At 35.3% G+C, this 22899-nt stretch overlaps 1 protein-coding gene across 5 annotated transcripts in view; it reads right to left on the bottom strand.

Moving 5' to 3' along the window:
• LOC110461245 (dynein heavy chain 3, axonemal-like) overlaps positions 1-22899 on the bottom strand; it is a 165415-nt gene that overhangs the window by 11303 nt on the left and 131213 nt on the right. For 4 of the 5 annotated variants that reach the window (XM_021514644.1, XM_021514645.1, XM_021514646.1 and 1 more), the window contains 22 exons: positions 22469-22669; positions 21608-21763; positions 21256-21351; positions 20843-20947; positions 20434-20567; positions 19549-19720; positions 17977-18063; positions 17455-17757; positions 16574-16711; positions 16119-16223; positions 15236-15396; positions 14794-14965; positions 14320-14445; positions 13854-14031; positions 11130-11249; positions 7172-7248; positions 6733-6819; positions 5708-5914; positions 4774-4911; positions 4215-4475; positions 3578-3670; positions 1807-1848 (listed from right to left, as the gene is read on the bottom strand). In XM_021514644.1, coding sequence (XP_021370319.1) covers positions 1807-1848; positions 3578-3670; positions 4215-4475; positions 4774-4911; positions 5708-5914; positions 6733-6819; positions 7172-7248; positions 11130-11249; positions 13854-14031; positions 14320-14445; positions 14794-14965; positions 15236-15396; positions 16119-16223; positions 16574-16711; positions 17455-17757; positions 17977-18063; positions 19549-19720; positions 20434-20567; positions 20843-20947; positions 21256-21351; positions 21608-21763; positions 22469-22669 — 3159 coding nt within the window. The remainder of the gene's footprint in view (positions 1-1806; positions 1849-3577; positions 3671-4214; positions 4476-4773; positions 4912-5707; positions 5915-6732; positions 6820-7171; positions 7249-11129; positions 11250-13853; positions 14032-14319; positions 14446-14793; positions 14966-15235; positions 15397-16118; positions 16224-16573; positions 16712-17454; positions 17758-17976; positions 18064-19548; positions 19721-20433; positions 20568-20842; positions 20948-21255; positions 21352-21607; positions 21764-22468; positions 22670-22899) is intronic. The other variant, XM_021514648.1, reaches the window with a different exon arrangement.

Genomic DNA, 22899 nt, shown 5'->3' with positions numbered 1-22899 from the left:
AATGGGGATGATTTTACCTAAAGTTAAAAAACCTGAGTACAATTGTTACTAATGTAATGATTAATACACACTGTACCATGTCAAAGTGATGGAACTTTGTGAAGTATGGGTTCCCATGAACTTTGTGAAGTATGGGTTTCCATGAACTTTGTGAAGTATCGGTTCCCGTGAACTTTGTGAAGTATGGGTTCCCATGAACTTTGTGAAGTATGGGTTTCCATGAACTTTGTGAAGTAGCGGTTCCCGTGAACTTTGTGAAGTATGGGTTTCCATGAACTTTGTGAAGTATGGGTTTCCATGACCTTTTTGTACTTTTATCCCTATTATCCTACTTTTCTCATTATGTATAGCAAATATCTAAATATAGAATCTTTCAAAATTGATTTCATGATCAGTACTTATAGAAAGTTAAGTCTAACAATAGCCATAACACTTTGTATCATTTAAGTATCTAAGTTCTGTTGAATATCTGTAGGATTCCATCTTCAACAGAACTCAATTAATCCAGAAAATTTGAATTTTTCACTTTTCCATTATTTCCAGAATTAAAATGATATAATAATATAATTTTCCCCAAAAAATTATATTCTTATGTATCAAATATTAAGCAGATGTTGAAAACTGCAGTTCCCAAGCATTTTTACCCATTCCGGCTCTTCAGATACACATAAATTCCGGCTCTTAAGATACACATAAATTATGTACTTGTGGATTGACTTGACAAAGACATAATTTGTTGTGTGTTTATTCATTTTAATATAACCTCAATTTACCCAGATTAACAAAGTTCCACCACTTTCTACATGTGCATGTCTACATCCATATCTAAAGTCATCTGTTTCAGCAAACCCCATAACAAAGCTCGGTCAAAAACACCAAGAACCTGTAAACTGCAAACTGAAAATAAAGAGGAAGTAAAAATAGGATTTCTGTTTGATGGAAACTGTGAACAGTGATCGAAACACACCACACTGAAATTGACATGATATATAGTCAATCTGTACATTTCAAACATGTGGGGATATATCTGTGATTTACCTGGGTATTATAATGTATGTATAGCAAAGGCAATGCAGTGTTCAAGATTATATTCTTGTTTATAAGGTTAGTTTCTTTATAGAATATGATGTATTGTCAGAAATACAATCCTCACATCAAGTTTATTTCTCTGTAAAAGATGAAATTTCTTATTTCATTTTTAATCATTCTAAATGCATTTAAAATGCACTATTTTAGCATATGAAAAAACTGCTCTAAAATTAAATTATTATATTAATATATTATGTCAAGCAGGAAATAGTTTGAAACAATTTTGTCAACTGAAATTATTAGAATTCTTTAAAACTTCTATTTTTGATAAAAAATCTTGGAAATGCTACAAAAATTATATTTTTTTCAGCTAAAGTTTTAATCTACGAACACTTTGTCATCAAGATACCCATAACCATTTCAAAATATTTTAAATTTAGATTAAATAAATTAAATTAAAATGAAACAGCTGCTTTCTTTTCCCATTCAGCACACAAAGAGTTAAAGAACACCTTTCTCATAAAACAGATGCACAAGGTCAAAACTAGGTTACTTCACCCCAACAAATACAACCAAGTTCACACGGGTCTACCTCATCCTGCGATGTTGACAAAGATAGAGGTCAAAGGTCAAGCCATGCAAGGTCATCCAAATTAAAGAAAAAATTCAAACATTTGTTTTTTAATAATGGTGTACTCCAGAAAACAGTGAAATATATAATCAAATATAGTCAATGAATTCACATGCAATAAAAGTAGTAATGAGAAAATGCTTTACATGATGGCATAAGAATTGAGATATGTTTAAGGGCAGCCAATTCTGAAACAAGAAACAACAACACAAACATTTAATTTAAAAACAACAGATCTATTACAACATGATGTATCCCCAGTGTGTATTGTGCTGACAGATCTAAAGTATCAAATGACCACTACTACTGGTACAACCACGAGATGACGGTGCCTTCCTCGTCATTAACAGGTATGATTGGGGCAAAACCTGTCTGTATTCACTTAGCTATTTAGATATTATTGGCCACACTTTAAGGCTGTAACTAAGGACTGGCATGACTTTAGCTTCTATAAATCATTTCTGAACAGAAAACCATACCTTAGAAATGAGAAATAGCAGAGGTGCAATAAACAAAGTATAATCAACAACAGTGTTCTGAATGTTAAAAATAAACTGCGAGGCAAGACCGGGATTTGAACCCTAGACTTCAGATTGATATAAACCATTGCTCTACCGGGTCAACTGTAGTGTCTTCTCAAACTATGCTACAGTTTTACCCAAACGGAAGTTAATGGGAGGTTACTATATATAGGAAAACCAGGATGCATTGGGACAGGCATCCTTTAGGTAATATTGGGATAAGGAAGATATTGGTATGGTCGTTTCTTTTTTGTATATATTTTCTACAGCTGTCAAAAACATATTTTTAAATCAAATCATTACATTGGAATATGGTATATGAAAACCTTTGGTGGTTAGATTTCTAAATTATTGATAAATTGAAACATAATTTTTAATGTTACAGTTGTCTCCCTTGTTCATATGATACACCAGATAGTTTAAGAATTGGTACGAACCAAACAACGATCTGACCCGAGATTTCTACAAAAATAATCTACTGCTACTAGCCAGTGAATTTGCATAAAATTCAAAAATAATAAAATTGATATTTTCAGCCCCACATATTTGTTTGTTGATTGACAGCCCGAAAGGTTAAGGAGAAGACAACTGACTGGAAAGCTTGTGTATGGACAAGGTTCTTTCTTTCCTGTTTAACTAGCTTAAGCTACTAATTAAAGACAATATATAAAGACACAAAACAAAGCTGCAAATACTTAGCAATGGCACAATAGTTAAAAGTAAGAAACAAAATTCAATTACAATATTTAACCAATGTTGACAAATCTGATTTGAAAATTACTACAGTGTACTAACAATCATCGTTCTGATTGAAGTAAATTCCTTTTTTTAAGAGATCACAAATACGATTAAAATATCAATTTTATCCAGTGCATAATACTAACATGCAACATATGTTTCTAGAAAACGAAAATGATGAAAGATATGCTGGAATACAAATTAACATTAAAAATATATAGATTTTTTAGATCCTCTAAAATAAGAACACATATGTATTGTAACGCACTGTTTTTTTCCGTTACCTCTAGCAGCTTAATTTGCGTAAAATAAATGGCTTGGCACATGCATTATCAGCTAGCAAATGTAATCTACTGCGATCTGTTACAAGCATATGCCTAGCAGAATCGTAAATATCAAAGCAAATTCTATTACATTACCTATTACAGAACATTTATCACTTTAGCAGTAAAACATTAAAATCAATTGAAGTACCAAGCCACAATCTACAGCTGTAGGGCAACAGGTACATACTGGCAACCTTAGCACCATGGCAGTTTCTTCATAAAAATCTTCAGTGTCATAAATCACCAACGAATAATGCTTCGATTTGAAAGCTTAACATCTTTACTATGCAATTCCTTAGCAACTATTATATGACCAAAGGGAGGTAACTGACCTGTCTCGGCAACGTCAGCAGGATGCCGTCAAACAGCTGTTGAGTCTCCTGCTGGTCTTTAGATATATCAGCGTTCTCATGGAAACCATATACCTGTAGTATTAAATTCAACTGTATAGGAGGACAGCAGTTATAGATTTTCATTCAAATAAAAAGAGGAAATATAATAAACCCAGTAGAGTGATATGACTTTAAGACTCTTTCATGACGAAGGGTATAGGATAGAGAAATTCCACTTAAGTGGTTTTCATATAAGTGTAAAACCCGGACAAATCTGGAGGATAGAATTCCCCTATCCTACACCTCTGGCTATGAAAGAGTATTTTTCTCTCATTCTTATAACCAGAATTAGTTCAGAAACTACGATATCGCACCACAGTTTCTGTATCGCCTCATTGAAATGTTCCTGATTTGGTGACGTCACATCATTGTTTTCCATTTTAATGTCACACACATAAAAGGGGTGAAAGATAGAAATCTTTTAAAAGAGAAAAAGATGTTCTATTTATACCAACAGTGACCTGGGTTCATGAACCTGAAATCAGAACTCTTTTGTGGTATTTAATAGCAAGGGCATAAATAGTCATTAGCATAAGGGGAAGGAGGATGACTACAGTGTGGTGTAAGTTGAACTCACCTCGGGATGTGGTGTAAGAGGCAGGCTCTTGATGTAGGCCACATAGCTATCATACGACCCCTTTGGCGGAGCAAAGTAGATTCCCGATGATGACAGTTTGTAGTTGTCGTCTGTTATAATCTCACCAGAGTAAAATATCTTCAGGATACTCATAATGAGGCGTCGATCGTTGTCGTCGGTTACCCGGCCACCGTAGTTACATTCACCGGTCAAGTAGGACAATGCCTCCAGGGGAGGGTCTTTGTAGTCACTGATAAACATCTGGTAGGGACAGATAACACAGTGTCAGCTCAACAATAAAACAACTAAACAGGGGGATAACTTTCATCAGAAAAATACTTCAGGGAAGGATAAAATCTTAGGTTTTATGAAATACAGCTGTTATTAATAAAAAGACCATCCTCTATTGCCATAGCATGAAAAGTCTAAATTTAGTGAAATAATGCAAAATGTTCAAATGTTCTGGAGCGTCGTTTTGATATTGTACTGAAAAATTAGCCCGCAATTGGATACAAGATTTTTCCTGATTCTAAGACCACTGACAGATTCAACACCTTACCTCCAGCTGTCTGACTGATATTCGAAGGTCAGATTCATTGAACTCATATGGAATGTTCCAGCCAAGCGGTCCGAATTTCCTCCTCTCCTGAACCAGGGCATGGAAAAAGCACAAGCCAAACAGTAGCTTCTCAAACACCTATTGGAACAAATGTAAGGTGACAAGTGAAACGTATTACATTTAATGAATGAGTAATTTGTTATGTTATTTTCCTTGGGTTTTAAAAACAATGATAGATGAAAAAGATTTTGCAGCAACACAAGCATCACAGTCGAAACCTGCTCATGTGACCACCTCCATTAAAAGCCCACCTGTGTTAAGAGACCACTTTAAATGATCCTCAAAGCAGTGATTTCAATGTGAAGTTAACCTGTATTGAGAGGCAATTAACCTCCATTAAAAGACTACCTGTATTAAGAGACCACTTTAAATGAACCTCAAAGCAGTGATTTCAATGTGAAGTTAACCTGTATTGAGAGGCAATTAACCTCCATTAAAAAAACACCTGTGTTAAGAGACCACTTTAAATAATTCCAATAGCAGTGATTTCATTGTCAAGTTAACCTTTATTGAGGGACAACCTGCATTAAAAAAACACTTAGAAAATAGTACATGGAATGAAAAAAACCCACAGCAAATCACACAGCAATTATTTCTATTAATCTATTTAGAGTAAGATGAGTGCAAAGTTTCATTTTGTTTCAGTAATTTCGGAATAATAAGTTTGGACAAAGTTGTCAGTTACTAGATGGATTTATCTGAGGTGAGAATCCTCCAGGTCAGTTTTGAGACAATCTCTGTACCAGTGCTTAAACTCATTCACCCCTGAAGACACATTTGAACTCCTCTAAATCAAAGGTTGGAATAGTTCATTATGAAATTTCAGGGGTGAATGAGTTAACTAATACGGTGACCCGAACTCTTCTATACTTACATCAGGTTTATTGCACGATTTAAAGAAGGAGGGATCAGATATTGGATCGTTGAGGTAGGACCTGAGCAGGTTGGCCCTCAGTCCTTTTGGCGGCTCATTGGTCATCTTGATCCCGTTCTGTAGGACAGACACAGGGAAGTCTGGTGAGGGGTAGCTGGTCAGCCACAGACGGAAAGTAGGCTTGGTCTTTGTTGGGTCATTTATCACCTATAAACATTTGTGGGATAAAATGATAAACATTTGTACAACTACAAGTCAAGCACTGGTATGGTGTAATGAAAGTTATGAGATAACATGTATAACAGCAGTTGAAAAATTCTTCTTCTGCAGTGAGAGATATCATGATAATTCTTTTTAGAGAAATTTAATGATTACCTGATAAGAAAACAATGAGAATGGAATATTTGAACACATTTTCTGAAAGTGCAAATACTACATAGGTGTTTCAAAGTAAGGGATTATTTTTCGACTTTTAATAATGATATCTTTAGGACATAAACTGCTTATAAATCATTCAGTTTACTGTATAAAACGAAATCTTCGTTGTGTATAAATATTCGTGGTTTTTGTGGGTGTTATTGAATCATGAAAAGAAATACAACAAATTTTAATGATTTACATGTCTAATGTTTGATAATATAGGATATCCATGAAAGTTTGTACCACGAAACGATCTAAATGGCTTCAAACCATGAAGGAAAATCCCCATGAACATTGCATGTTATACAGTATGTCTAAGCAGTGCTCAGTATATCTTCAAGACCTAAATACTTTTAATAGTTCATAAGCCAATTACTTTATATTCAAGCAGTGTACAGTATCAATTTTTTGTTTCATTTATTTTTTAAAGTACAAGAATAGTTCAGCATAGACTATTTAGGAACATTTAGTGAATTAGTCACCGAAGAATTTTGCAATGGAAACTGAAACTTTAGGATTAAGGATCCAAGGAGATACTCTGATGAGATGTATGATACTCTGATGAGATGTATGATACTCTGATGAGATGTATTGGTTCTACTTACAGTTTCACAGATCCTCTCCATCTCTCCTAACCAAGACGCTGCAAGGTGACAATTCTGTAGCACCACCCAAGTACCCCCCTCTATTGCCTGTCAAAAACAAGTAAGAGGTCAAACACAATGAAGAGGTCAAACACAAGTAAGAGGTCAAACACAATGAAGAGGTCAAACACAAGTAAGAGGTCAAAAACAAGTAAGAGGTCAAACACAATGAAGAGGTCAAACACAAGTAAGAGGTCAAACACAATGAAGAGGTCAAACACAAGGAAGAGGTCAAACACAAGTAAGAGGTCAAAAACAATGAAGATGTCAACACAAGGAAGAGGTCAAACACAAGGAAGAGGTCAAAACAACAAAGAGGTCAAACATATCAAGAATAAATATTATTTTAATGAGTTTTATTAACTAGCCTTGTATAACAAATTGACAGCATGTGACTGACCTCAAGAATCATCCTCTCAGCAATAGGACCTTGACCTTGGCCCAAGGATATAGTCTTCAGTCCCTTCCCACCAGAACCTGCCGAGGAAAAAATGTTTGTTAAAAACTAAAACTCTAAAGAAAATAAAAATATAATGCAGTGTAATGCAACAGTGATGATTTATATTGGTACTTTTTCTTTTCCCAAAAAATAAATAAAAAAACAAAACATTATTCTGTACTCTGAAGCTAAAACAATGACCCTGTCCAAGCCTAAGACCAAATGAAGCATTAATTGATTTCCTTGTGGAACAACTTAAATGTAAATAAAGATAGTTTGAGTGTTAAATATATATATAACAAAAAAGTTTGGTTACGACACGTGACACTTTATTTTGAAAATACGATTATTAATGCTACACTGAATAAAATTATTGTTCTATTCCAGATTTATTTCAAAACTCATTTTACTCGGGTTAACAAGACTTTCTTTTATCGTTAGTTCAACAAATTATGAGAAATACTGATAGCATGCAGACAGATTCACTTTAATTGTCCTTACACTTATGATAAAATATATCTACATGTATAGTTGATCAATTCACTGCCATAAATAAAGCTGAAAACAACATCAATCATACAAAAATTACTCACCTAGATTCTAATGTCTAAATAAAGTATATACTCTGTATAACATAAAGTATATACTCTGTATAACATGAAGTATACTCTGTATAACATGAACTATATACTCTGTATAACATAAAGTATATATACTCTGTATAACATGAAGTATATACTCTGTATAACATGAAGTATATACTCTGTATAACATAAAGTATATACTCTGTATAACATAAAGGAATTATCAGACAAGACATTGCACCCGACTGTCCACAAGTGGCTCACAGTATCAAGTGCAGGTACCAGAATATAATAACAAGTGGCTCACAGTATCAAGTGCAGGTACCAGAATATATATGCAAGACACATGCTTGTGTTTTTCAAACGAATCAGAAAGCATGAGTTTATTGCGCGGACAAATATATTCATGAGTAATCGGAGCCAATAGTTTCCCCCTATTACCAAATACAGAAAGAGTCTTTCTGATTTGTTAGAAAAACACAAGTGTGTGGTCTTGCTTTTATCAGATACCTTCCGTATTTGGTAGAGATTGATACAAAGATTTTATAAACTTTGTTTTTTTGTGCAAATACTGGGAACTTATCAGTTCGCCATGACAAGGGTTTTCCCATAACAAGTAGTTCCGGCTAGTAGGGTGATACAACATCTTGTAGCACACATGTGTGATACAAACCGACCGAAAACATCAACCAAATTTGTTTTGTATTACTATTGTAAGATTACATAGGTGTGTGATAAAACATGTGCCACCACTGGAGTATTTGAACGGGTGGTTATAGATACAACAATACACAGTAAAACTTCCAATATAATGCTCATTGTTCGACCTTTAATATGGTCAACTTATTTCAAGGTATCATTTTTTTCCCTGAACAATTTCTTTTTATAATAATTTCCCCTCAACATCTGTATATACCTGTCGCTAGACTCTATTATGACGTCAAAAATGTTGTGGCACTCCAGAAGGTGGCAGTATTAACAAGGTGTACTGTGACTGTATATATATATATAGTCGCTACACTGGTAGATTTACAATGTGTATTCTTTGTACTTTACTGGTGAAAATATACGGTTCTCAATTAAGTCCATTATTTAAAAGCACAGCTTACATTTAGCTTAAAATCCATCAAAAAAAGAATTTTATACATACACGACAGGCCAGAATTATTTTGTAAGCCCTATATTCACATTCTAAAGGTTTAGGAATTTTATTATGGATCAAGTATGAATATTAAATATATTTATTTTATAATTTTTTATCTGCATAAAAACAAAACCTGTGTCTATTTTCAAATAAACCATTGCTGTTGTGGAAAAGTAAATCTTTTAGTAATGAGTTAAGTCTTAATTAAATGTAAGGTCCACAAACAAATTAGTCTTGCATGATATTCTAGTATGGTATGCAAAAATATACAAGAAATTCTTGTCAAATTTAAGTATCTTTTCACTTTTTATTCGATTAATTTTCAGATTAATTTTACATATTTTCCAAATCAAATTAGCCAGTGATTACATTTTAATGTGAAAATTCATGCTAGAGCAATCTGTCCGAGTTACAGAATATTTTCTTGAATTATTTTATTGTGGAGCATCAGTTTTCTGATAACTTTTAACATAATATAGGATGTAAAAAGTCACTGTGTACTATTTTTAAAAGCACATTTCAAAACTAAACAGCGAGCAAAGCTCTTATTTTTGTATTAATTTTTTAATATTAAAAATGCATTTAAGGAATATATGGTACTTTACACATTATATCTTTGATTTGTATAAGAGTTATCCCCCTTAAATTTACTTTAGAAAGTATTATCTAATTATTTCAGATTTACCTGTGTGACAGCAATTTTGTGTACCTTTTAAAATGTGTCATCAATTTTAGCTACATGTACCTTTCAAATTTGTCATCAATTCTTGTGTTCCTTTCAAATGTATCATCAGTTAATTAACTTGTCCAAATTACCATCCATAAAAGGAGTTTCACACGTTTTCTAGAGTGGAACTCTTTTAAACGGAGATTCTTGGCAAAGTAAGTTTGCATATATGCTTCACATAAAATTCAAGGATATATCCTGAATAACAATAATGCATAAACAAACATGCATATTACGTAGTAGCTACAACTTAGAACCCAGCACACCTTGGCCGTCTTACAAGTCTGAGACGCACATGCAACATGCAGCTATAAATAAAAATATACATGAAGTCTTGACCAATCAGAGGAAGGAATATGCTGTAAGAGACAGGGTGAAAGGTCATGCAATGATTTTATTGAAGCAGCTATGAACATGCATATCTGAATATTTGTGTTTATAAACGCTAACAATGAATGCAATGTGACATGTTATATGTGCTTCTAATCACTTCTAATATTGACATGTGCAACACCTAGCTGTACAGTTAGGTACATCTAACACTGATAAGGAGACCTACTCAACAATCTAGCTGTACATGTAGTACACACGTACTGTAACACTGATGACGACAAAACCTGCTCAACCGTCAGAGTAAACACCTCTATTGTGGTACATGTATTTTCATCTCAGTTTCACTTGATGAAAAATAAGTTTCATTCAAATAACCTGTTAAATCAACCTTATAAGGAATTCAATTTTATTGAATTGTTATGTACCTTAATTGACAATTTTACATCCATGTCAGCGCAATTTATTCAACCATGAGTATTTAGTATGGATGTATGAAGCATGCATATTGGATATATAGTTTTTTCCTATATTTTCCATACAAATAAAAGCATTCCAAATGTACTTTAACTTGCCAATTGTTATAGATCTTCATTTGTAAAATTTGCAAAAACTTAATCCCTCCAGAAAATTAGCAACTCTACAGGACTAAAATTTAAAAAAAAAAAAAAAAAAAAAAAAGTTTTGTAAAAAAAACCACTCAGATGTGATGACTTTAAAGAAAAGACTCCCTTTGGTTTTGTTAAAAAAGGAAAGAAAATGTGATGAATTACAGATTACAATGTGTGGTATATTGTGCCACATGTATGTCTTTGACCAACTGTATAATCACAAAGACAGGATTTAACTATAGTGTATAAATATTAGTCACATATATATATGGCTTTTCCTTGAAAATGACGACATTGTAACTTTGTGTGACTTTATTTGACTATTTTTTGGGACTTTACATGACTATGCTCTTTGTGTTAATGAGAATAGTATTTTTTTGTGAGAATAACAGAATAGGTGGTGAGAATAACAGAAAAAATATTTCAGTGAACAGAACTACTTTTTTGGTGTTGTTACTACGTTTGAGTGCCGTTAGGAACTACTTTTTGTGAGGTTAAACGGCTACGACATGTTATGTGGCACCTCTCTGTTCGGAGGAGGTACTCGACACCCCCAGGATGGAAGCAAGGTTGTGTTTAGGATCGTCTTTCTCCTTGGCACCTGCCAAGGTGGCTTCGCGTGGCAGAGTTCGAGGAATTAGACCTGCATGTCCAAGGTTAGCATGTTAAAACACACCACAATGATTCATAACAGTTATCAACACATATTTTGAGTATGTCAAGTGAGTTTTAAACATGGTTCTTTCTCCATTTCTTTCTTTTGAAATCTTGATTTTTTTCTGATTTTTTAAGCAAATGCACATCTTCATGGTTATTGGTGTTTTATTCATCCAACATAAAACGGTATCAACCAATACAAAATTCACTTGACACAAAAAATATTAATACTTCATTCCACAAGGTTAAATTGAATTCACAAATCTTCTACATTTTTTTTTTTGAAATTTTCTATCCTCCCCCACACCAATCCCTCTCTCTGCTCTAAGAAATATCAAAATTATACAAAATTACTCCATCCCAACAATAATCCTTATTTGAATTTGTCTCAGACCTATATAGTTACAAGCACATTGATCACCAACAGATGCGGTAACTGCTGATGGCCTAATGCTACGTATTAATGGTTAGATGATCAAATCGGCTAGACATTGTAGTATTATGGTATGTATTACAGCGTCCACAACTTCAGAGTTAAATCAAATGATGTCATTTAGATACTTCCCAGATGATAGTTAGAGAACTCTCAATATGTATAATGTTAAAATAATAAGATGAACACCAGACAGCCGTATGAGGAAAATCAGGTCCGTACCACCATAGAATATTAAAAAGACAAATTCTGTTATGTAATTAGGTGAACCAAAGAACCAAAAAGAAACAGATTTCCACAATACACCAATACAAAGTTAAAGTAAAGATAGCTAGTAACTCAATCACCCCTGAAATTTCATAATGAACTATTCCAACCTTTGAATTGGAAGAGTTAAAATGTTTCTTCTGAGGTGAATGAGTTAATGAATATCCATCTGAAGTATAAATCCTTATCAATATTTTTGAGTTTCGGTGAATTGTTGAGACATGTGACCATTCTGTATATGAACATACTGTATAATATCAGATTTGTTACAATTTTTCAATGTTATGAAAATTATAGCATCAGTCGAATAAACAAGAGGCCCAGGGGCCTTAATAATTAAGCTCACCTGGTATTTTATTTTTCAATTTAAAACCTGCTGAGTACCATTCAGGTTTATCAAAGGAGTACAAGTAACAAAGTTGCATCTTCCATTTATAAATATTCAATTCCCTTTGCCCAAAGATTCTCTAAAACAAGTTTGGTTAGGTTAAAATCCCTTCAACGGTACAGAAGGAGAAGGATCTTTAATGTTTTCCTCTATTTCCCCTAATGGGCCCCACTAATCTGCCCCAAAGAAGGGGAATCCACACACCTCAGTTTAAACAAAATTGATTCTTTTCTCCCTAAGCATGCTTCAGACTGCATTTGGTTTAAATCCCTTCACTTGTATAGTAGGAGAAAAAAAATCCTCTATTTCCCCTATTGGGCCCCGCTCCTATGCCGCCAGAAGGCCCACACCCTCCGTTTATACAAACTTGAGTCTCCTTTGTCCAAAGATGCTCTAGGACAAATTTGGTCAAAATCCTTCAATTGGTTGAGGAGAAGATTTTTAAAGATTTACCTATTTTCCCCTATTTGGCCCCGTCCCTCTGCCCCCAGGGGGACCATACCCTCCGTTCATACAAAACTGAGAACCCTTTGGCCAATGATGCTCCTGACCAAGCTTCAGACTGCATTTGGTTTAAATCCCTTCACTTGTATAGTAGGAGAGAAAAAATCCTCTACTTCCCCTATTTGGCCCCGCCCCTCTGCCCCCAAAGAGGCCACACCCTCCGTTTATACAAACTTGAGTCTCCTTTGTCCAAAGATGCTCTAGGACAAATTTGGTCAAAATCCTTCTATTGGTTGAGAAGAAGAAGATTTTTAAAGATTTACCTATTTTCCCCCTATTTGGCCCCGCCCCTCTGCCCCCAGGGGGGTTATACCCTCCGTTTATACAAAACTGAAAACCCTTTGGCCAATGATGCTCCTGACCAAATTTGGTCAAAATCCTCTGAGCCATTCAGGACAAGTAGCATTTTAAAGGAAAAAGTTGCCGGACGCCGGACGCTGCAACATGGGATAAGCTCACTTGGCCCTTCGGGCCAGGTGAGCTAATAAAATGGGTAGTCTGAGTTGCCAAATGACTATCATTTTAAATTAAGGAGAGAATCATACTGGAACGAGGAGGCATGGAAAGGACAGTTAATCTAATTATATAACCAAATAACACTTGCGGTTACAATCATCTGACCAAAACTGGCATGCTAATATACATTCTCTAAGCTAATAATGGCTACAAATAATTTTATTAAATATACCAATATTTCTGTGAATTATTTTCGATAACAGAAACAAACTCAAATGTCATGCGATTCCACAAAGTTTTGTTATATTATATACTCTGTGGATTTGTTCCTATGGAGATTACATATCATACAAAGTAGCAGTGTTCTAGCGTATTTGTTGATACAGCAGCATGATATTGCAATAAAACAGAATGTAAAATAAATTTTCATGAATTTAGCATTGCTATGACATATCATAATTCGTCATCTATAATATGCTTTGGTCACTAGGAACCGGTGATGCTAACTAAATATGGATACACTTGTAGAAAAGAATTCCCACCTTTTTCCTCCGCGAACTTGTAAAGTCCAGCCATCGGATCCGCTCCAGGTGACAAAACAAAAATCAGCGGTGAAAAATACTGAGAGTCTTGGTAACAAACAGAAAGGTCAAAGGTCGGGGGCTCAATATAACGCTGTCCCATTTTTTCTACAATAAATATTTGGACAGCTGGCACCATCTGAAAACAAAAAGTGTCAACATTTAAATCAACCAATCATTGAATACCAATGAAATAGGCTATCATCCAATCAAATGATTTGTAGGATAGATATACATACTATTCAACCAATCATTGAATGCTAATTAAATAGACTATCATCCAATCAAATTATAAGTAGGATAGAGATACACACCAATCAACCAATCATTGAATACTAATTAATTATTTCATCATCGAATCAAATGATTTGTAGGATACAGATACACACCATTAATCAGCCAATCACAAAGCTTGTTACATACTGACCTTGTCAGGACGTAGACATCTTAGCATGATGAGTTGCTGTAGACTGCTGAGGTTTTCTGACCAAGGTTTAGGGATGGGCTCCGTTTCGGGAGTCGGCGAATCATATAGTTCTTTCCATAAAGGCAGCTGTGTTAAGCAAAATTCAAAATTAAGAACATAATGTTTCTATTACAAATAGCCTTTCAATGAAAATAATACAACTAAACAGGATAGTTGAATGTCTTCCTGCTCATCTCTTCATGCAGATGTTGTTCAGAACATATTTATATAAGTTTCCAATATGCATACTTATATACAGCCCAATGTATCTATTTCATTGAAACTAATGAAGAAATAAAGTACAATTAAGCTTATTTTTATGATTTAAGATAATTTCAAGTTTTCTACCTAATATTTCATTAATTACGACTTTTGAGTTTGAGTGTTTGCTGTACAATTCAGTGTTCATGTGAACATACTTCCTCGAAGCCATACCTTCTGTTTGAAATGTTCCATGAAGCCCTTAAAGGCAGGGACATCTGAACAGCGAACAATTTCTCCCCACAACTTCTCTGGCAGCCAGCTTGACGCGGGGTTAGGGAACAAGTTCTCCAGGGCAACCCCTCCTGTCAGTAGAAATCTCCACTCCTGGTCGTCAACTTCTCCCCTATTTGAGTAAAAAGCCCATCAAAACATGTACATATACTTTTACCATGATGAGATATTAAGTAATATTTTATCCTTTTGCCAATTTACTAATCAAATTTATCCATGAGCCTAAATTTTCTAATCTGAAACTTGCTGATAAAGAGTTTTCAGAAAGATCAATATCATAACATGATATAAACCATGTTCTGCAACTGTCCAAGTCTTCGACCTCACGGAAAATAATTAGTTACTATTATATACAGGACATAAAATCTGCAGCAAAACTTACTGCTGCTTTGCGATGCCAATACACAACAGGAAGGAAAACAGCAGCTTGTCCTTCTCAAACAGGGAGCGACACACGTTTCTGTAGATGCTGTAGGTGAAGTGGTCATTCAGGTGAAAGATTCGTTGATCAAGGTCAGAAGATGGATCACTGTTAATGATTGACTGAAAGGTAAAGAGGAGAGATCAGGTGTGATACTGAACATGTAGCTGACACAGACATAATAAGTAATCATTCTGTATCAAAACGTAATACTGTTCAGCTCTTAAAGCAGAAATCCTAAAATAATGTCATGAAATGTGAAGTAATAAAATCCGTCAGAATCTATAATGAAGCTATGTTGTTACCGGCCAAGGAGGGATAACTGGGAGAACTGCTTCACATTGATGATCAAATTTTCATAGTCAACGACCATGACCTTACCTGTGGATACAGCTTGATGAAGGAGATGGAGCACTGGTACATGAGGTCAATGACATTGACCTTTCCCACAATGACCTTGACCTTACCTGTTGATACAGATTGATGAAGAAGTCGAAGTACAGGTACATGAGGTCAATGACATTGACCTTTCCAACAATGACCTTGACCTTACCTGTAGATACGGATTGATGAAGGAGATGGAGCACTGGTACATGAAGTCAATGACATTGACCTTTACTACAATGACCTTGACCTTACCTGTAGATACGGATTGATGAAGGAGATGGAGCACTGGTACATGAAGTCAATGACATTGACCTTTCCTACAATGACATTGACCTTTCCCACAATGACCTTGATCTTATGTATCTTATCTGAAGATACAGATTGATGAACCAGGAAAGGGAATACTGGTTCACATATTCAATAGCAATGACCTTTCCTATAATGACCTTGACCTTACCTGTAGATAAAGATTGATGAACCATGAGAGGGAATACTGGTACATGGGGTCAATGTTGGCAAGGTCAGAGATAACAAAGAATAAGATGCTCCCATGTTTGGCCACCTGTAAGTACAGAAATAATGGTTTATTGCATATTGATTTTCACTTTAAAATAGTGATCCCCCTTCATTAATGACAGTTTTCAAAATATGTCCTTGTTTGTTTCAATATAAATGTGGATAAGATCTGGTATTTCACAGCACTATTATTTTTACGATTTCACATGAAAGGAAGTTTGTTAATTATAACAGACAAAAAGCCTTGACAAGTAAAACTACAGACCAAACAAGTCTTAAAAGTGTACAAATTCAACACCAAGAATTGAATGTTTTTCAACATAAAAGTACTGCCCAGAAGAAATCTATATACAAAGTCTACAATAATTATATAAGCAGAAAATTGCTTGAACTGACCGGTTTGTATCCGTTGCGGACCTCGTCAATTTCAGCCTCTGTCTTGGTGGCGGCCACCTGTTTCTCGGAGATTTCCGAGGACAAGACTTTACTGGAGGACAGGATCTCAATGGCTGTCTCATCCTCCAAGATGTTACCCTGGGTACAAAATAGACAAACGTCACAGAAATGATCCAGAAATTTCTACAATTATGTCTGAAGAGTGGAACACACATTATGATACTCCTCCCTGATATGGTAGATACAGAGGCAGACTAGAAGAGCATGGAGTCTCATAAAATGCTTAGGTTTTTCTTGAAGATAAATAAACTCAGTCAGTGAGGGGATAGATTAGTCTTTATCAAAACTCTTTTTATCATCAAACCATCTTACAACCCAGCTTCATTTACAGGAAGGGAAGGTTACTTAGTAATCTCCTGCGAACAAAGGTATCTGGATTATCTCCTGAGAATGTAGATCACTGAATGTCTACTGACAATGAAGGAGGCTGGATTATCTACTGTGACAAAGGTATCTGGATTTTCTACGGAGAACAAAGATGGCAAGATTATCTACTGAGAATGTAGATCACTGAATGTCTACTGACAACGAAGGAGGCTAGATTATCTACTGTGACAAAGGTATCTGGATTTTCTACTGAGAACAAAGGTATCTGAGATTGAAGTTGGCGGGATTATCTATTGGTAACAAAAGTGAATGGCTGAATTATCTACTGGGAATGAAATTGGCTGAATTATCTACTGGGAAAAAAGAATATTGAGTTATCAACTGGGAATAAAGTTGGCTTGATTATCGACTGGAAATGAAGATGGCTGGATTATCGACTGGGAATGAAGGCGGCTGGATTAAAACCTATCTGCTGTACTCATTTTAGCAGTTACCTGTGATGATGATAAGACTTCCAGGATTTTGTCCTCAATCTCTTTGAGTTGGCGTCTGTTATGAGCACTCTCAATGATGAGCTGGTTCTTTTTCTCCTCCAGTTCTGGCTTCTCCTTGGCTGCAACAATCCCTAGTAACTGGTCGTCAAGGCCAAGAAGGGTGATCATGAAGTTGAGAAGAGTCACCTTGACACTGACCTCTGGGAGATAGTGGGGGTTACGGAGGCGGGTTGTGATGTAGAATTTGAAGTCACGACTGTACTCTATAATATGGTCGCCTACACGAATGTACTCCATGTTGTTCTGCAAGGTCAAATTCAAAAGTGTCAAGGTCAAGATCATTTATAACTTCAAGATATTGATAGTATTTATTTAAATTTTAAAAAATTAACAATTATGCATGAATGTTATAATAAAATATTTTTATTACTAGTTTTAAAATTGCAAAGTGTGCACTTTGAATATTTATTCATGATCAAAATATAACAGTTTGTTAAATTGTATGAGTCACTAAATACTTACTTGCTTGAATGTCTGTTTCAGAAGGATGGGATCTAGGATAGGATCTAACTCTTCTCCAACATTTTCCAGGAGACAAGGGTTTCCAAACTGGAACAAACACCCTACATCGTTATCACCAGTCACGATTGCCTACATATTTTTTTGTAACTGGGATTTTCTACAGTTAAATTTGACCTGCCTGTATTAATTGTTTTTTTTTACAAAACAGAAAAGGATTTCTATATAAATTTAACAATGAGCAAACTAATACAGCAAAATATGACTGGTTATCATTGACCTTCTTGCACCATTAAAATGTCCATGAAATGTTCAAAATTTCTCTGTACACATAGATACCTTTTTTTTTAAACATTATTTATTTAACAACAATTATGAAACAAATTGTTTCAACTGATACTTATCACTCTTGTTGGCTCGTATGATAGCTTGCAGGAGGTCTTATTGTGGGAGGAAACCGTAGTACCCACAGAAAAACCCACGTAGTCAGGCAGGTGACCCCATACCTTTTCACGTCCTATATCGGGGAATCGAACCCTGGTCGCCTTGCATTGGTGAAAGGCAGGTGCGCTAATCACTGAGCCATCCGACCACCCTTAAGATACCTTTGAGCTACCTGTACAGATTTCTCTAGTTGCCTGCTGTAGACAGACTTACAGAGACATTTCTTTAGCTACCTGCTATAGTGATGGTCAGACAGACCTACCTGTACATATTTCTCTAGTTGCCTGCTGTAGAATACTTACAGAGACTATTCTTTAACTACCTGCTATAGTGATGGTCAGACAGGCCTACCTGTACAGATTTCTCTAGTTGCCTGCTGTAGACAGTCTTACAGAGACTATTCTTTAACTACCTGCTATAGTGATGGTCAGACAGACCTACCTGCTCACAATTTTCCAGCTGCCTGCTGTAGTTAGGGTCAGACCGACCTACCTGTACACAATTTTCTAGCAACCTGCTATAGCGATGGTCAGACAGACCTACCTGTTCACAATTTTCTAGCTGCCTGCTGTAGTTAGGGTCAGACCGACCTACCTGTACACAATTTTCTAGTTGCCTGCTGTAGTTAGGGTCAGACAGACCTACGTGTACACAATTTTCTAGCAACCTGCTATAGTGATGGTCAGACAGGCCTACCTGTTCAGATTTCTCTAGTTGCCTGCTGTAGTCAGTCTTACAGAGACTATTCTTTAACTCCCTGCTATAGTGATGGTCAGACAGACCTACCTGTACACAATTTTCTAGCTACCTGCTATAGTGATGGTCAGACAGACCTACCTGCTCACAATTTTCTAGCTGCCTGCTGTAGTTAGGGTCAGACAGACCTACCTGTACACAATTTTCTAGCAACCTGCTATAGTGATGGTCAGACAGACCTACCTGTACACAATTTTCTAGTTGCCTGCTGTAGTTAGGGTCAGACAGACCTACCTGTACACAATTTTCTAGCTGCCTACTGTAGTTAGGGTCAGACAGGCCTACCTGTACAGATTTCTCTAGCTGCCTGCTGTAGACAGACTTACAGAGACTATTCTGTAACTACCTGCTATAGTGATGGTCAGACAGACCTACCTGTACACAATTTTCTAGCTGTCTGCTGTAGTTAGGGTCTGATAGTTTTATAATCTCTAGCTTGTTGGCCTTTTCCATGTTTTTGATCCACTTGTTTGCTTGACCTTGAGGGTCGATCATGAGTGGCCAGCGATTGGCACTGGTCACTATGATGGCATTTTCCACAGAGTAACTGGAATGATAATTATAATACAAGTGATATGAGTACAAGGGTTCACACAAAAAAGGTGCTACATGTCATCCTGGTTGTATTTTTGGATTATCATCAATATATGTATAGCCCCTTATCTAATCTCATTTCTTCTTAATCATTTAATTACTCTAAGGCACCTAACATTAAAGGGATACCAGGCGTATATAAGCAGCCTTACTCAAGATCATGGAAAACCATACAAATGCTTAATGACTGTACTTCAAAGACATTTTATATACAACTAAAATACAATAAAAAAAATACCTGTTTGCAAAACATAAATAAGATACATTGATAAGTACATGTTTACATTATTAATATTTGGAATATCAGGGCTACTCACTCTACTTAGCATACCCTTAATACAACTTAAACTTAACACCTAGAGAAGGGGCTTGACTCTGCTGAACTCCTGAGAAGCAACTTGACTCTAGTATTTATGGAGAAGATGAGAAATAGAATACTCTAATCTAGAGAAGAAGCTTGACTCTACTGAGCTGCAGAGAAGTGACTTGACTCTTAACTATTCCTGGAGGTGATGAGAAATAGAAGGTACTGACATAGTACATAAATAATAATTTAATTAATAAAGTATTGGGGGTAAAAACTGAAAACAGAGATTATGGTTTGAACACATATGCATAACTGATTCATAAGAAATCAAGGCTGTTGATGTATCTCAATGTACATACTTATCTACAGGGAGGCCGGCAATCTGCCAGTCACGGATCTTGACAGGATCGCCCAAGGTCGCCTGTAAGGAGAATACCTCGGACAGGGGAATACCTTTCTCCTTGCACATCCTATACCACTCCTTCACGCATTCCTGTAACAAAGGCAGTGATTGCAATCAGCACAAATGTAACTCTTCATTTCAAAGTTAATTACGCTACATGATATCAATGGTATATAGAAATAGTCAGCAAAACCACAAATAGAATAACAAGCTAAGTTTTTTGATAATATTGTAATTGTTTTTGAAAATTTGAAAATAAATTTACCTAGGAATTAAAATTTCATTCCAATCTTAATGACAATTGGTCATAAAGGATATGTTATCAAGGACAATCTGATAATTAACATAATATATCTAAGTTGTACCTGTCGGTAGTCGAGGATGAAGGGTCCAAGGTAAGCCACCACACTGGCTGACAGCAGTACATCACCGACAATGTTGTCATATGTCTCCGTCAAGTCCTCAATATTCTGTTAAAGGAAAACAAATTTTACTTTTTTTTAAAAAATTATTTCTACCTATAGCCACAGGCATTAAGTAATACCATACCCCCTGCTCCAACACGCTTTTCGGCAAATCTACATTTCTACTTTTGAGGCTTCACTTTATGTATTACATTTTAATATTGTATTCATATAAACCTTAGCAATATATCTGAAATCACATATGAAGTTTAATTAATCTTGGCAAGTAAACAAAATATAAATGAACGATAAGTGATTAACTATACTTGATACCGCCAGATGTAAATCTCTAGGAATTCAATATTGTATCATACCTGTGTCCATCTTTCTTTCTCTCCGCCCAGTCCGCTGATCAGTTTCTCCGCTCTCTCTATCTTTACTTTGGTCAGTTCTATGTTATCCTCTAGGTTCTGGAAGAAATATTAGTTTTGTTAGCACATGCACAATATTATCATAAAAATTAACAATTTTACCAAAAATCGTCACATCACAGTTTAAAATATGAGTCACAAAAGAGACTATTATATTGAAAAAAATGTTAGATTGCAAGACCAAAGACAACATATTTAATATTTAAATATTTTGTTTAGTGCTCCTTAAAGTTAACTTAAACATTAAAGTCAAACTTTTATCTGATACTTAAATAAAATCCTCTTTTGCACTGACCTTCATTTCCTCCTGTTTGACCTTGAGATTATCCAACAGCATGTTCAGTTTATCCGTCACCTCTTTCAGTTGAGCCTGTTTTTCGTGAAGTTTTGCGAGTTGCGTGGCCAGAATGGCTTCAGCTTCCGCTAGGTTTTTTCGCTTTGGGTGGACAACCTGGAATTTGAAGAGTAGTTGACACTAGTACAATATAATGTATCGATCAGCAATAATTCCCCCTTACACTATCAAGATTTTTCTACCATCCTTTTCAAGTGTAATGGGCCTCTTATTATTCTCTTTCTAAATTTTACTTTATCTAATCTTTTTTCTATCAACTTGAATGCTGAATCTTTTAAAACCCTATTGCAAATCTATGTATCATAGTGAATCACCAGGTCAAATTTTAAACATGTTGGTCCTTTGAATTTGAAGATAATCTCAGGAAATGAAAGCGTAGATGACCCGACAGATAGTTGGACACCATGTCTCTTATATAGGGCACCGTGTCTCTGATGCAGGACCCTAATTTATATTTCAATAAGAATTCTCCTCATGGCTGCTCATAGTTCTATGATGCAAGTTAATGCTGGCAACATGAGTAAAGCAGAAAGGTTTGGACATTCCCAAAAACTTAACACCCAACAACATTGTGCATCTGTAAAAAATTCTCCTTTTACACATAATGTGTACTTAGTTTGCAGACTATACGTAATAACAAAATTTAAGTGAAACTTGTAAAATTAGCATCCTGAATTTTAGATGTTGGCTATCAAACTTGTATATGATGCTTAACTCATTCACCACTGAAGACAAATTTGGACTTCAAAGCTTTGAATAGTTCATTATGAAATTTCAGGGGTGAATGACTAATGTACGTACCTTCCACACACTATCAAACACATCCATGGCCCGCACCCATCTACACAGACCCTCACAAGCAGACGACACTTTCTTGATAATGGTGGGGTCAAAATCTGGGTTGACAATGTACTTTTCCCGAACTTTCTTAATGGTTGCAGGAGGGATGTTCTCTTTATCATACTCCTTGAGTGACTCCAGGAACTTCAAATCTCCCAGCATCTGAAGAAACACAAAATAAAATGTGATGGTTTACACTTCGATAAAATGTTATTTTTAAACTACAGCACAGCATGTCATAATAAACCCACATGAACATAAAAAATAAGATTACAGGCATAATTCACATACTTACAGTACTGTAATTAATCATCTGAAATCCAATATTGGTCAATTTTTGGTATGGGTGGGGATTTTGTTTTCTTCTGCGTGGTATCTTACAGTATACTGAT

Source organism: Mizuhopecten yessoensis, unplaced genomic scaffold (assembly GCF_002113885.1).
Source record: "Mizuhopecten yessoensis strain PY_sf001 unplaced genomic scaffold, ASM211388v2 scaffold10591, whole genome shotgun sequence".
Lineage (NCBI taxonomy): Eukaryota > Metazoa > Mollusca > Bivalvia > Pectinida > Pectinidae > Mizuhopecten > Mizuhopecten yessoensis.
The sequence above is the reverse complement of the archived record's forward strand: the minus strand, read 5'-3'. Positions and strand labels throughout refer to the sequence as shown.